General features: G+C 38.3%; 1 protein-coding gene across 1 annotated transcript; it reads right to left on the reverse strand.

The window, feature by feature from the left end:
• Positions 1 to 5362: 5362 nt before the first annotated feature.
• On the reverse strand, positions 5363 to 16199 carry LOC141907361 (nascent polypeptide-associated complex subunit alpha-like). The gene is made up of 7 exons (XM_074796979.1): positions 16123 to 16199; positions 14783 to 14911; positions 12327 to 12417; positions 9208 to 9338; positions 7746 to 7883; positions 6098 to 6220; positions 5363 to 5451 (listed from the first exon to the last, which is right to left on the reverse strand). The coding sequence occupies exons 2-7, from the start codon at positions 14909 to 14911 to the stop codon at positions 5437 to 5439; spliced, it is 627 nt and encodes a 208-aa protein (XP_074653080.1). The 5' UTR covers positions 16123 to 16199; the 3' UTR covers positions 5363 to 5436.
• Between the last annotated feature and the right edge of the window lie 479 nt (positions 16200 to 16678).

Here is a 16678-nt window from a genome sequence, read left to right on the forward strand (position 1 = left end):
GGAATTCTTAGCCGTCGCAGATTAATTCTCTTCCTGCATTCTCAAGCATAGAATCATTGGGTATGGAACTATGGAACGCCATCCTGACAAAATCTATATATCATATTTCAACAACGCATCCGCAACCGTACAACTAACTCACGATCTTAAAAAGTTAGCTTCAAATTCTGTAACAGAGACTGCGTTTTTTAACCGTTAGGTGTTGAATCTATCGTAGTAATGCCGTTAATTTACCTCTACTGAGTATTACTCATTTAGATATAGCGTCTAGTTAGCTGATTTTACGATTTCGATTATATTAGATTTAAATGGATTTACGCTATAACCATGGTTAACAGATAATGAAAGCATTTCAAAACATTCGATTGATACCTACTACAGTAAAGTACGGATAAGTCGGATACGCTTAACTCGGATATGCATATATCGGTCAATTTCTGAAGTACCGGTTCATTAGGGAATAAGATATTAGAAAATGGACGACTAAGTCTGACTCGTATGTTTGACTCGGGAGTTTTTGATATACAGTGAACATCCGATAAACCGCCCACATCGATGTAGAACGATTTTGGTGGTATAGAGAGTATAGCGGTATATCGGGGTGTTTTACCATGTATTTGTATAGAGATGTTCGTTCATTGAGAAAACCTGGTGGTGTTGGGGTGGTTTTGGAATGGTTTCGTGATAAGGTTAAATCCAGAAAAAAAATGCAAATCATCCCCAAAAACGTTGCACGTTGGACACATTCTTTCATTTCTGGATAGATGAAGGTTAGAATGTATGTACAGGCAAAGGTGAGTCCCTCATAACTAATACAATTAGGGGCCTAACGGCTAATATAGCTCTGCTGTGTGATTTGAAGAAATAGGACACCCAGTGGCACCCCTGGTGGCCAAATAAAAAAACGGCTTTGAGGAACGAACGAACGAAGAAACGAACGGGCGACAACGGCTCACCCGCCTTACCCATTAACCCTTCGGTGGCAGCGGAGCTAAAAAGCCTATCATTAAGTTTTCACCTAGTTGATTAATCGAACTCTCAGTCTCAAATCTAATATTGTTTAATTTTGTATTCCCTAAAAATTAATCTACAAAGGATAGATTTTGAAAACAATCTCTTGTACATAATCTCTTGGTTACGATTACGATTACGATTTTATTTATACTCCAACTTTCCATGGTATATGGAGGAAAACTATTACACATGTATATACAAATATTTAGAAAACAACACTGAAGTGATTAGAATTTAGAGAATGAAAACGTAACAGAATATATATACATCAACTATTTACAATACTATATATACTATTGGAGGGATCTATATACATCTAAGCCGGTCTTAATGAATTTAGCTAATTTGACCGTTGGGTTTTTGGGTTTAATGAATTTAGCTAATTTGACCTTGATAGTCTGATTTCAGAATATCAAGGGTATTAAAGGTATTCAAATTCAAATAGTTTTTGCGGGGTTCGTTAAGTAAGGTATAGTCAAACAGAAAATGGGATTCGTCACCTAAAGTACTACAAGTGGGGCATATTCTATCGGCTCTGTCTAAATGAAGGTTTGAAAATTTGTTCACAGGTAAAATATAGGACCCGACCCTAAATTCAAATAAACTAGTTCCTAAGTCATCACCAAGTTCTATTATATACCTCTCTAACCTAATATCATTTTATCACGATAATTGTAGGTCAGCGCCATCTGGTGTCATACATACAAGAAAATAAAGCACAATCATAAGCAAAAAATTCGCAAATTATGTGTCCTGATCTGACGTACGTTTGTCAAACACTTTAAGTGCTCACAGTGGTACCGGTATACCAAAAATTAACATTATACGCTGGTTATAACATTTTTTACACCAGCATACGCATTTCGTACTTAATTACGATAGGTAAACCGTACAACGAACAGACTTCATGAGCATAGAACGAAGCGAAAAATAATAATATTCACTCCAGGACTAACCATATAGAAAACCTTATCAGTCAACAGCATTTGCAGAAAACCTTAAATACCGTACCCGTTCTTTAAACTTAAGGTTAGAAGTAGGTTAATGGCCTCGGTGTATTCCAGATTGAAATGCACACTTAATGCCAGCGTGGGAAAAACTACAACGATATTCCTTCAATCATATAAGCGCAATTTCAGTATACCTCAATACACATCCTGGCATATTCACACACGGCCCCCGTTTTACAGACAAACGTAGACATGGCATCAGGCGCCCGACTGTCACTTTCTGCGGGGTCAAAACCTACCGATTACATCTACGATGTCGAAAATATCGCCGAAAAAGTTGAAAGGACGTTAACCGATTTTACTGTTTCCAGTGAGCTGAATAAAAAGCGTTTGGAGAAAATCATACACGATGCTGATGCATTCTTGGAAAATTCCAAGGACGACAATGCGGTAGCATTGCGCGCTGTGAAGGAAACGGGAATAGTACACGATGTTGATGTTGGTTTTACCGCAGAGGAACTTTTATTGGATGCAAAGCGCCATCGCTACCAAAACTTAAACACTGTGCCACAAATACTTACTAGGACGGAAAAAAGTGCACCGCCATTCATCGTATCTAAAAACTGAAAAGTTGGAATATGTCGATGATCAGCGACGAATCTACTGATTGAAGAAGGACACATGAATATCCGATTATCTAATATAGAGCCTCAATATCGAGCCAGGCCGAGGCGAGGTAATAATCGCCATTGGATCCGTTGATCATTATGGTCATTCCAAACTACATTATTCGGATGGCGATGAAGTTTGTATACAGCAGTAGATTGTAGTAGCGTTGATACCTTCTGTTTTATCCGAAAAGCATGCATTCTGAGAGTTCATTTTCCCTACATGCTTATTATATGTTTTTAATTCTGTAAGCAGACTTAATAATCCGGAGTAAATTGCTTCAATGATTGAGTAGACTTTTAAAGGATAATGTAAAAACAGTGAGCAATTGTTATTCCATTTGACTAATTACCTGTGTACATATATGTACACATGTATTTTCAAAACCGACAACACAGAAAGCGCCTAAAATATCATGCTCAGGGCCAGGTTAAGTGATAAGTGGAAATTAACGCCGATGTTTAATAGTACTGAAATAGGTTAGGCTACATGTCTTTTGTCATTCGGAACTAAAACTGGAGCATGTTGAAGAATCCGGAAATAGTTAAATAAAGAGTATACATGAGAATTTAAGAAATTCGTAACGTAACATAACATTTTTCCTAGTGTATGGAGCTACACAGTGTTTCTAATGTCAAATGAGTAAAAATTTTAACGTTCGTACCGGTGTTATAGAATCAGATGCCTTCCCCGATGTCAGATGTCGAATACGTGGAGTCATAGCAGGGCTGCTGACCCTGACCATAACCCTAAACCATGAGATCTTTTGTAAGGGGAGGCATTTCATTGACACCGGTACTTATTTTACAAATTGGTGGATGGTTGCTCAAAAGTTGGTTAACATCTTATGTCGCATCATTAACGCATAAACTTGATTTATACGTCCATGGTCGCATTAAGATCACAGCAGCACGATAACTTTGGTTGCATTGCGTAGAATTGATCGGTTAATTTTACGGTAAGTTTTGTCTAGTAAAAAATGAAAGTTTAACTAGAAAATAATATGACAGTTTGCCCAGATTGGACATTTCGTATTGAGAGTATACCTATGCCATACCCGGGTAGCAGGTAAATGTATATGAAATGTTAGGGTTCGTACACTTCAGGGCAACTGGAATTCATGTCAAGTTAAGTCGTGGCAAGCAAAATGTTGGTAATCTACTAGGATGGTAGCCACATGGGTGCCAAACGGGCCCGAGTTTGTTTGGCCAAAAACGTCGGACCAGGCTCGAGTCAAATTTTAGGAGTTTAGACTGATTGTTTTTTTTACCAAAGTCTTGCTAATTTTGTTTTCATACGTGAAAATGATTTGTTTATCCAATAACGGGAGAGAGTGACGAAATTTTTCCAACACAGGTACATACGGCACTACAATGAATTCTGAAATGTTTTTTATTTTCTGGAGGTTTAGAATTAAAGAAAGTACGTTTAGCCTTAGAAATAGCGATTTTCAAAATGAGATCAGGGTAAGCCAATTTTCTAAGAGAGTTGGATATGTGGTCAAATTCAGCCGAAAGGAAGGTTTCATCGCAGATCCGCAGTGCACGGAAAAAGAGGCCTTGAGCGAGACCAATTTTGATTGATTTAGCAGTAAACAAAAAGAAATGGGAGATATGCCTCAGCGTTGATCGGTTTACGGTAGACTGAAAAAATCAAATGAGAGTATTTATTGTGGATTGGAACATCTAAATTTGGTCATTTTTGTTCCCATATGCTTGTGCTTTTTGAATAGTGGGTTTTTATCTTATCATCTGTTCACCACGTTTGAGTGTGGGTCTCGTACCATTGAGCCAGGTGCTCTATACACTTACAATGTATAGGCACTTCACAGATCATACCTGCACAAACCACACTTTGAAAATGAGACTGACCACGATAATGACTAGACAATTTTTAGATGACCAAGATCCTGAAATTCCAGTTTTGCAGGAAAGCTCTTAAAAACCCTGAATTTCCAGGTATTCAAGGTCCTAGAATTTCATGGAATTCAAATTCCAGGAAATTCAGGAGGTTAACTAACCCTGTAGACAAACGTGTGCGCGGAAATGGGCCGACATATCAACCCAGCGTTATTGGCCTCGAAGGCTTTGCAAGGCCTACATGGAAAAGCGTGCTACAATATGTTTTTTTTGTTTAGCCTTCCTCTGATTCTGTCCTGCTCTTCCGTGAAACAAATAGTGAATTGAATATTGAATTGATCTATTTTACGATTCCAAAACCTTATCACTCGAAAGACTAGCACATCGATTCGTTTTTTTCTTCATTTTTTCAACAAATGAACCCGGCAAGTGGTTCTACTCCTCTACATGTATTATTTGCATTGTGCATCATCTATATATTAACAGAATCCGTTGTTACATCAGTGTAAATTTAAGTAAAGATCTTCTCGTTTAACTCATTGATGTCTGTCCAGTCCAGATGCCACTACATGTATAACAACGCCCTTGTCTATTGCTAACAAGAGGGATCTTTTTGCCTCGGACTCCTTTTTTGCTTTGTATCCAACTTCAATGAGTCTACTGCAATCACATCAGTAGCATTTTGGCGTTTTGAATAATCTTTGACACCACAACATATCAGATACTTTTTCAAACCAGACAAAACCAACATCACAGGCATACTCAGAAATGGAGGGATTTTTTGCTTCCAGAATTCACCCGAAATGTCAATTGCTAGTTTTCCTGGTGATGAAGCTTTTTATGGCCTTAAGATTAAAACGTAACACCAAATTTCTTTTTATCAGATTTTTATTACGACGAGTTACAAGATAAAAATTTGGAGAATCACAATTTGGATGAACCAACTACAACGTCAATTCCTGAAAAAAACAAAGAAGATGCCTTCATTAGTTTCATATGATGATCTCATGTACATCAAAGATTCATGTGACATGACATTATTCTCTATTACAGGCCTAGCAATCCAAGGCATGAACACATTAGGTAACCCATGGTGCGACTGAATCGCCTGACTGACTCAAGTCGCCCAGCGTTTTAATCGCCAAGAGTGATACACTGGGCAAGTGAGTGTGCCACTGTTGCGGAATAACCGGACGCTACAGCCACCCTTTAAAAGATTCAGTCGCCATTTTACTATCACGAGAACCATTATAGAGAACAGTCAATGGACAGTTGATAATAGGGAATGATCACCACATCCTGTCACAGTAGTTGATTCAGTCACCCGCGTCAAAATTGCCAGGCGTCATCCAACTCAATCGCTGAGCAAATTTTTCAAGCGCCAATCCTGACACACTGGGCGCTTTACCGACGATTCCAATCACACGACTCAAATACCCGAGAAATTGCCTAATGTGTGTCGCCCCGATAAACTGTATGACCCCAAGTCATGATTATTTCCTATCTCACTGGACTGAGACTAAGGAGACTGGATGAGCACAGGGCTTAAGGCATTCCTTGAATGTTAATGTAAATCAGATAACTAGGAAATTAAGGTAAACTTACCATGATAGCATTTACTATATCGTTGTTATTGTTCTTTAATGCTTTAATGGCTCTGTTCTTCGAAACGTTTGCTTGGGACATGACCAAATCAATATCTTTTTCCTCTACTCCAGTGGCATCGACCTAACCAAAAAGCAAATTTGTTAACAAAATGAAGACCTTCACAGGAATTCTACTTTTCAAAACAGGCAGCCATGGTTGATGGCCCATTTGGGATTGACAAATTTCATACAGTCTACCCTCGATTATCCACCACCTTATGTGTATATATTTCTACCAGCCTACAGAAAGTGCAAAGTATTGCTAAGCGAATTATTGTTTTAGTCAAACACTGAAACGACGAATAATCAGTGACATTCTTTTTGAACTAGATAAATGGTAAAAAATTATAGCTGAAAATCAAGGTCTACGCTTAGGTAGGAAAACACAAGCAGTTTGAAAATTTTCTTCCTAAAAAGACGAGATTTCGTTCAGTTATCCTCCAATTTGATTATATCATGTATTGGCCTTGTCTAGAAAGTGGTGGATAATCAAAGGTAGAATTAAGGGTAGAGTTTACTATCAACACCTATTTCCGAGTTGTATTGACATACATAAACACAACTTCCCAACAACACAGCAATATGTCAGTCATTTTGTATGTGACTAACACAAATCATGTACCACTGATGTGTGATACACGTACTTTAAATACATTAAGTACATTTTCATATCAAGACAATTAATTTTTCAAAGCATATTAAATATTTGTTGCTAAAACTTTTAAACTTTTAAACCATTCTTACTAAGAAACAGAGCCCCAATGGGTCAACTGGCACTATGGTCAGCCTGATATATATTCGCTTTTCATATAGTCATTCCTAAATCTGTTTGTTGTCAGTTTGCAGTAACCCGACCGACCCAAAAACTTTTTTCTGGGATTCATAGAAATAATTATATTTTTGACAAGAAACTACTGACTGACTGATCCACTGCCGATTTCTTCAGATAAGTTGACAATCATTCTAGCGACAATCATGCTAGTGCGGTATACTAGCAAAATCTATCACTGATTTATACACCACACTGCATTGTAAACGCCTCATTAATTCCCTATACAGGGTTTGAATTTCACAACGGCAATCGACGGCTTTTGCCGACAATATATTAGTACATAGCCGTTGACGTATCTTTGTACCGACGGCTTCAAAATGCCGTCTATCAAATTTCTTTAAAATGCCTTTGACAATTTCAATTTCATTTAATTGTTTTAGTCAAGTAACCAAATAACGTTGACTCTCATATAGAAGTAGTTTTCAATGTTCATGGAATACATAATTAACCGGGTATTGTTTTCAAGACAGGCACTTGCTGTGGCGAGAGCTAGACTTGCTGTGGATCGCTTCCGCCATCAACAGCATTTCTTAAAGTAACTTGATGTGGATGACAAATTCTGAAATTCAAACCCTGTAAAAGTCCCAAGTTGGCTAAAAAGGCGCCCTAGAGGGCTTATGCATTGGATACGTTCACACACGGAGATTAGAATTTGCTTTCAAGATAGCAGACTGGTGGCCATGTTCAGGCTAGTTGTAGGCTGGCCTATTGCTATAAATAGGAAATTGCATGATTGAATAAATGCATAATACAACCATCACAGGTCCAAACCCACCTCCTCATCTGATTCTTCTTGAGTTGGTTGCGAAGTTGCATTTTGTACACCATCACCAGAAGCTGAACCGAATCCACCATCAGGAGCTTTGAATTTTTCTGCTGCCTGCACTTGTGCTTGTTGACTTAGATCCTCAATCTGAAAATGAATGAACAGTCAACTTAGTTGCTAGCTACATACTATAGTACAATTTATAATGCGACATGCTAGAGAATAGAACAACCTACACGGCTGATGTTTCTTTCCTATGATAGTCAAATAATGATATTTTCCATTTCTCATTTCAACCAATTCTTTCAATCATTTTCATATGGTAATGGATCTTTACACATATGCACTCAGGAATTTCGATACAGAATACCTCATTCCCAGTTTATTTTCATGTGATGCTGTTATTTTGTAGTAAATAAGTCAAGGCTTTCACGTGATCTAAGATTTGACGAGGTGGACCACCAAAATTGTGTCCTTTTGGGACCCCGAAATTCATTCAGACTTAGGCCTAGTTGGATTGGAAGTTGAGCGCTCAGATCTGTCATGTTCATATTTCAAAGAAGAATTTCAAATAGGATGATTTTGATTTCAGTACGATATTCTGAGGACTTGGGTGTCTAGTTTATCATAAGCTATTGGGTTCGAATCCCATTATAACCATTTTTGTGCAGCAGATGAAAAAAGAGTCAGGGCGAATTCAGGCGGCTTGAAGAGTAATAAGTAGGGTGGATGACGCGGTAAAACACGCAATGAATCGCGTGAGATAAGTAAAATATAAATCCCACATTCACGAGATCGAAAAAGTTTTTAAAATATCAAAACTATTAAAATTCATTGAGAACCTGAATTTTCGGTTTTACACTAAAACCGTTTTCAGCCCATAACCCCTAGCCAATAACTATCAACCATCTCTCCCTGGGGAAAAGAAACGTCTGAGCAGTTTCTAGGCACTCAGGAGCCATCTATCTGGCCAGATACCCATTTAATACTGATTGAAGCGAGGAAATGAGGATAAGTGTCTTGCCCGGGGACACTACAGAGGAGTTCAAATCCACGACCTTGGTTCCCAGTCGAACGTGATATTCTACGTACAAATAGCCTTTCCTCTGCTTAAAACGAATGCAACAACTATACCTAACCACTGCTTTTAACTGATGCAACAGCTATTCTCTTAGATGGAAACACAGACGTGGGAGAGATCCACCCTAATGAAAACAATTACGTGGCCCTCCCCAAATTTACAGCCTCTCCTGTCAACTAAGGTCCACAAAAACTTCGCACAACAATACTTATAGGGGGCCTAGATGTAACTGATGCTGAAACAATAAAATATTTTGGGCTTGGCATCATCGAGCATGCAAAAAATGCTTGGAATGCATATTACACAAATAGGATAAATGATATGCAGATAGATTCAGAAGCATAATGAATCATTTTCAATACCATCATATAAGTAATGAATTATACATACCTTAGCTTCCCCAAAGACAATATATGTATCTGAAGCAGGACTCTTAAAGACGTCTGGCTTGTTGATAACAAACAGAATATTTTTTGACTTTCTAATCGTTACTCTCGTGACGCCAAAAACCACCTTTAATCCTGAGACAAAAAATTACATAATGACATTAAAACTATTAATCAGTTTAGGCCTATCCAAGGGTTGACATCAGGTTGTTTCAGCCTCAAAAGATTCAATAATTGAATTTTGTCATGAAATCTGGGAAAAAAATTCAAAATTTTACTTTTTAGCCCACCTTTATGCAGGTGTCAATGAATGACCTGAACCCCCCAGGGTGAGGCATTCGATTATTTCTATTTTCAATATGACAGGCATACGACAAGGATTCTACTGGTCAGATGGGCATACTATCACAATAAGACTTTGGTCAGTTCTTTGTGCTCGAGGCATTCAACACCTTTACGTCAACTGCCAACATACAGATATAAGGCGTTCGATGTTCGACGTCAGTCGCGGTACGATCAGAATCGCCAACCACCGATCACACTAATTAGCGTAAAAAACCGACAACAAGCATCAACGGGTCCGGTGCATCAAAAAGCACCAATTAATGTAAGCATTTTAGATTTCAGATTTTAAGTATAAAGATTTGGCAATGTCCACGGGGCGCGATAATTCATTTCCATAAAACTTTTTATTATATGGTTGTATCCAAGACTGGTTACCGGTCTCTATCTTCCATAAGCTTATTGAATGAGACAGGCAACCGGTCTAATACACACACGGATTGAGATATGAGGTCATCATTCATCCGATTGAATCCTTGCAATGGAATTTGGGTTCGTTGAGAGTCCGACATCTATTCGATGTTTGTTAATTTGATTAACATTCCGTCAGTACAGAGATACAACATTGATACGGAAAATCAAGAATCTGTTTCATTAGGCAGTCTATTACAAAACGATAATGAATTGATTCGTGTACGGCAGGCAAATAGCATCGTATGGACAACGTATTGATCGTATGCCTGTCGAAGGCCTCATCCGGGGGGCAGGGTCAGTGCTTCATCTAGCATTAAAAAAGGGCAGGGTGCTGATTTCAAATAAGGGCACTTTTGTAGCGTGATTCCATCGGAGCAAGGGCACATAATAACGCGCTCACGTCTGTTTTAGGGGCAAACTGCAATGTTCCCTATTGCATAGAATCAAGGTACTCCTTACTATGATTGAGGACTAGAAACTATGTTTAACTCTGATTTTGCCATGAGTGACACACTTGACCACAGTACATCCTATGCCTGTCAATGAACAAAAGTTAATCTAGATAGGGCTTTCAAAATGATTTGGAAAACCAGTTGCAGACAAAAAAATTGCAGAAGAAAAGCAATCAAAAGTAGCAAATACAGCGAAAAAGAGCCAGCAATAGTGTATAGGCCTACATGAAATTGCATATTTTTAATCTTAGAAATATCAAATTAATTGATTTAAATTGATAGTGTTAGTGATTGGCAAGTAACTGTTGAAAATTGGTAAGCAGTCAGCTTAACCCTTTCGCTACGTGTGACGTTTTGGAAACGTCATATGAGTGACACTTGCTGTGCGTATGACGTTGTAGAAACGTCATGCACCTATTGATTTATAACTCGAACGCGTACACAGCAAACAGTATGGAAACGCATGTAAGACAAGATAGTTAGCTTTCTAAACAACAGATGGCGAAAATGCGTCAGTAGTTGGTGCTGTCAGCCTGTTGAGCACATGGTAATTTGCGCGGGATTGAGATGGCTCCCCACTTACGTACCTCTACCAGCGGAAAAGGATATCCCATATCAATTGAATTTCTTTCATCCACACCGTAGCATCAATCACCAAAGACTGAGATAGGCACTTGGGTGAAAAACTGAAAAAAAAAAATTTTTAACCCATCCTGACCCCCCCCAACACGCCCCCCCCCTACAGAAAAGGCTGTTGGTATGATTTTTTACTGATTTTCACTAAATAACATCATAATCTTCGATAAAAACGCGAAAAATCGGGGTTAAAAACAATTTGAAAAAAATCGAATTTTTCGGAAAATACCTTACGTAGGGGGCGGTGCAAGCGTGTACGCAGCGAAAGGGTTAAGAACACATTATTGCTAATTAGGCTACTCAAACTAATTGTCTGTGCGAGTCTCTCTGTGAGTTCACCGAACAAAGTTTTTCACCTTGTATATAAAAAATTTGTCTAATAGTCTAGATAAAAAGATCCAGAGCATCACGATGTGTTCAAAACGAAACAATCCATCGAATATACACTACCAGCTTAACAACGGCAGTCGCTAGAATGATTGGCAGTAGTTTGGAAGTCAGCCAATTTCCTGGAAACTTAAACTAGGCCACGCGTCTGAGGCACGTTTTCACAGATGCACACCGACTGCAGAACATTTGAATATAACCACTGATCACATCAGCTACTATCGTTGATATCATACGAGATATTTCATAGCCGTCGCAGGAAACTTACTAACAGTCGGATGCGTCGGCTTATTTTGAAAGCCCTGACTCATACTTGTGACTGACAAGGGCAGGATGGCAGACCTACGACAAGTGATGAGGGCACAAGGGCGAGCATGGGACACATCTGAAGGGCACAAGGGCGGCTATTTTCGGAGGCGGGGCGGACCGCCCTTCTATTTTTGGCTAGATGAAGCACTGCAGGGTCGATGTACTAGTAAATAGCCGTTAACGTATCTTTGTACCGACAGCTTCAAAATGCCATGTATTAAATTTCTTTATAATGCCTTTGATAATTTCAATCACTGACACCAGATTTTGTAACCAGGTCATTCACTGACACCTGCATTATACGTACTTATCAAGTAAGCAAACAAAAAGGAGCTCTTAAAAATCTGATATGGAGAGAAATAATAAGGAAAACATCTACAGACCCTGGTTGTAAGAGCTCTGAACCTAATGGTTAAAAGTGTCAAGTATGGAGCCATTAACATTGATGGCTATTTTATATTGGGGCTTTCCTTATAATGAAACAAGATGTTCCTTGAAACTTTACAAAATTTGTCAATCTTTCGCTATTGAACCTCACTTTGTCCCTAACTCACACTTAAAACTCTTAACACTCAAAACATACCTAATTTTGACATAGCTTTTCTAGCTTTCTTTTCACTCCGGCTTTGTTTTGCCTTGCTTACTGGTTCCTCATTTACACCGGCTGCAGCAAACTAAAATTAAATCAAATGATCTTTAATTCTCCACAGCTATGAGATCAGCCCGTAGTATATCAGTGATACTCGGTATATATCGAGTCACAATTCTCGGCAGGTCTCAACTATGGAAACATCTTTGGACCCAGTTCCACAATAAATTCTGTATACTCAACCGCCTGTCGCATTACTATAAATGTACTTCGATTTCCGATTTCAAAATCTAGCCCCCTGTTTCAATCATGGCAAGTGTGGTGGGTTTGTAAGGGATACCAAATCAAACTTTGTTTACTTTTCTCATGCAGTTTGGGGTAAATATTAATAGACAATGCGCAGTTTGGCTCATTTCAGTCAACCGCGTGCAGAACACTGGAAACAGAACTTCAGCAACAAATTCCTTGATTTTATCATCAATAAAAAATGATGGCCATTATATCCGGGAGATATGGTATAGGCCTATATTTGAATCAAGATGTAAGCAGGGGCCATTAAATTGGGTGATTTTAATACAAATGTTCCATTTTAAGAAAAAACTGGCGCTAAGTGGGGTAGCGGTTTCACGAACGCGAGTTAACTTTTGATTAAAATTAGGTGATTATTCAAATAAAAGATGCTTATAATTCAGGACAATAATTTGATTATAAATTTGTTTCAGGAACAGGTTGGAACAAGCGAAAAGTAATATAATTCTAACAATCTACAATGATTCTTGAAATGTATATCTTCGATACTAGAATTGTCAACTCGTTTGAAATGTTGTCATCGTTTGCGTTTGAGCATAGCTAAAACTGCACCATCGATGTCATACAACTACACTTCGGATAGCCCAGGACCATACTCTCATCTGGCAAATTTGCATTTCGAAATGTGCTTCCTTTTTTATCTAGTCAACACGCGGGATCATCAACTAGAGGATTTCTACATCAACATCTAACGGAGAAAAAACTACAATAAACTATCGGATTATTTATAGGTACGTAGAAAATGAACAAAAAATATAACTAGGGGTCCAGGGACACCATGCCCAGTTGGGAATTGGTTTCAAATGCTCAACAATCTGACAATTTCAATATTCAACGCCCCCTGGTGACCATATGCAAAAACCAATGACCTTCAAACTCACTACAATCATAGAACATGTCAGCAGCTACGATTTTGTAATTGATTGTGATAACAAAATATGCCTCGTTACCAATTTAATATGGAAATACTAAGTTATTCTACTATTCAACGCCCCCTGGTGACCATATAGAATAACTAATGCCCTTAAAACTCACCACAATCATTGACGATGTCATGAGCTACAACTTTGCAATTGATGGTAACATAATATGCATTGGTACAAATATGATATAGAAATACTAAGATAATGTATTATTCAACGCCCCCTGGTGACCATAAACAAAAACCAATGATCTTAAAACTCACCAATATCATAGTACACGTTATAAGCTACAATTTTCTAATTGAATGTGGTAACAAAATATGCTTAGGTATCAATATAATGTGGAAAAACTTTCCCACCTATGAATAAGTACTGATAACACCAAGATGGCCGCCAATTGTATCATAATTGGCTGATCAAAAATACCTGTCACAGATATTGAAGATCCCTTCCCATGAAATAGCCACCACAAATTTCAATGAAAAATGGCAAACCAGTAGGAAGTTACAGGACTAAGAATTCAGGCCAAAATTGATATTTTTGGGCATATAAAAGGTCACAGGACGGCCATCTTGAGTCCGATCAACCCAATTTTTCTTAAGTGCCGATTTTGGCGAACAAAAATGGCTGTCAGTCGGCCATCTTGAATCTCACAGGGCCAGTTTTTGGGCTGAAGATGTGTCTAGGGTAGATCCATTTGTTACCCAAATTTACAGACATTACATTGAAGCATCTTCAAAACTTCCCAAAAAATAATAACTGGATTCCCGCTACAGACAGATGGACAGATGGACGAAGGATGAAAAGTGAATGCAATAAATAGCCCGCTGGGACTCAAGTCCCAAGTGGGCTATAAAGCATTGTGTAAGTGGTCGGGGAAAATTTTTCAACTGCTTTTTCTTAGTCTGCAACTGGTAGGGCCTATTTCAAATCATTTTGAAAGCCCTGAACACGCTAGGGTTGAATCTTCCAAAATTTTTAGGTTATCTACAGCACTAAAGGGTATTAATTAGTCAGCACCGAAAGTGTTAAACTAATTTGAATTCAAGTCAATTCATGTCTGTGTGCTCATTCGTGAAACTGGGCCCTGTCTAATGTTGCAGGGTTTTGTGCCGTGGCCAAGTCTAATGATGCCATATCAGGTTCGAATCCATGCAGAAGAAGGATGAAGTTCCTATTTCTATCCCTGGATCCTGACTTCTCAAATCAAAATCTTACATCACTGTGAGTGTGTCCTTCATGATCTTCTAATTCTGGGGGAGAATCCTCATCTTCAGAATCAGTTGCAGATGGAGAATCATCCTTAGATCTGTCTTCGAAAGGCTTTTCAACAGCTTCTGAAGGCATCTGAAATGAGAAGTTATTACTGAAAACGGATTTGGTTTAGGTCAGTGTCAACCTCTTATGCAACTGTCATTAATTCCAATGAGTATCCTTGAAAGACGTCTTTTGGAAAGATTGATGCCAGTGCGTCAGTAAATACTTGTGCTTTAAAGGAAATGGACATGGATGAGGCATTATTTCAGCAAACGCTATTTTGCCAATGTGTCACGTCATTTCCAAGGGAATTCCATCAGCAGGTGATTTTCGACATCAGGTTCGAATCCCGGTTGCGCGGTACAGTATAACTAATTTGGATCGGTTTTATTTGGATTGTCCGGCCTTATTTCGGACTAAAAATCAAGTCCCCTCTCTAGGTCATTTCTATTGAGATGAGAGCACTTTATTTGGTTTTCGTATAATTCAGACAAAATCTCTACTGTATTGTCAAATTAACTCATCTCCTATTCCATCTCATCGTTTGAATTCTTTACATACACATTAGATTAAGGGCCTATTTCCATCAGTCCACATCACTTTTTATTAACGAAGTGGCTACTTTTACGGTGTTGTAAAGCGGATTTTTTGTAACTTTCATATTTACGAGGGTTTATACTGAATTTAGGATTAAGGGGGAGAGGTGAGAAGAGGGTCAAAAGGACTCAGAGGGTTAGGTTTCCATTTCACAACTAGGGATATGGTTAAGGTAAGGTGAGGCTATACGTAGCTAAAACATTCATTTGGTTTTCAGTGAGCTCGGTGGTCCGGTATGGTATGATGCCAGTGGCGGATCCAGACAGGGACGTACGCGGAAGATGCTTACTGATGAAGTTACTGATTTTGAATCCCTAGACCTCCCTGATAGTGCAATAGCGCCAGATTTTCATCCCTAATTATCAACAACCCGGAAATAAAATCCAAGCCCATTGCCAAACCCCTGTGTTTTTGCATGGGCGGCAGTAGGATGAAAGTAGTTACGAACCACCGTTTTTTAAGGAAAGGTTTGTTTAAAGTCTGTTTTATGTAATGACAGTTCTTGGGCCACCCATCTGACAGCATCTTTGCGGCCCCATTTATTTTCTGTGCTACACCTGTGAGACGCGTTAAAAAATGTAACTAAACACTTTAAATCGCCGTGTATCGACTAAAAAACACCCATCAAACAACGAAGAAACAATTTAAACAGTACTAGTTATATAAAAAGGTGTACTTATTCCGATGGCGATAGATTTTCTCACCTTTCAAATGGGGATTCACGCACAAGAATATGCTCGATTAATCCTTTAGATAAAAAAGGCTCAACATGATAGTAAAGGGCGGAAGTCGATGATACACCGCATATTGAGCTCGAGTCCCGAATAAGCCTGTGATATATTTTGTTGAACATAATCCAGTCAATATCTGTATTTGCTTTGTTTATAGGCCTATATAGTTTTACCGAAAATTGGATCTCTGTTATGAGATTATTTTTGCTTTGTCTGTAGGCCTATACGTGTAGCAGAACCCCCCACACACCAAAAAAAAAAAAATATGTGTGCTCATAGAGTCTGCTAAATGCCATATTGGGTTATCGTGGCCTAAGGAAATACCAATATCAATTATTTATTATTTTCAAATCATTGATTTATTTTAATTATTAAATTAATTGATTATTCAAACTAAACTCTTTTATTCAACAGCCATCGTATTCATAAACAATGCACGTAATAATACTACATAATGACGACTTCCAGTTGAACTGAATACTCACAGTGACGCGTTCAACATCCTTCCTTTTATTAGTTTTTCTATTTT

This window comes from Tubulanus polymorphus, chromosome 6 (assembly GCF_964204645.1).
Source record: "Tubulanus polymorphus chromosome 6, tnTubPoly1.2, whole genome shotgun sequence".
Taxonomy (NCBI): Eukaryota; Metazoa; Nemertea; class Palaeonemertea; order Tubulaniformes; family Tubulanidae; genus Tubulanus; species Tubulanus polymorphus.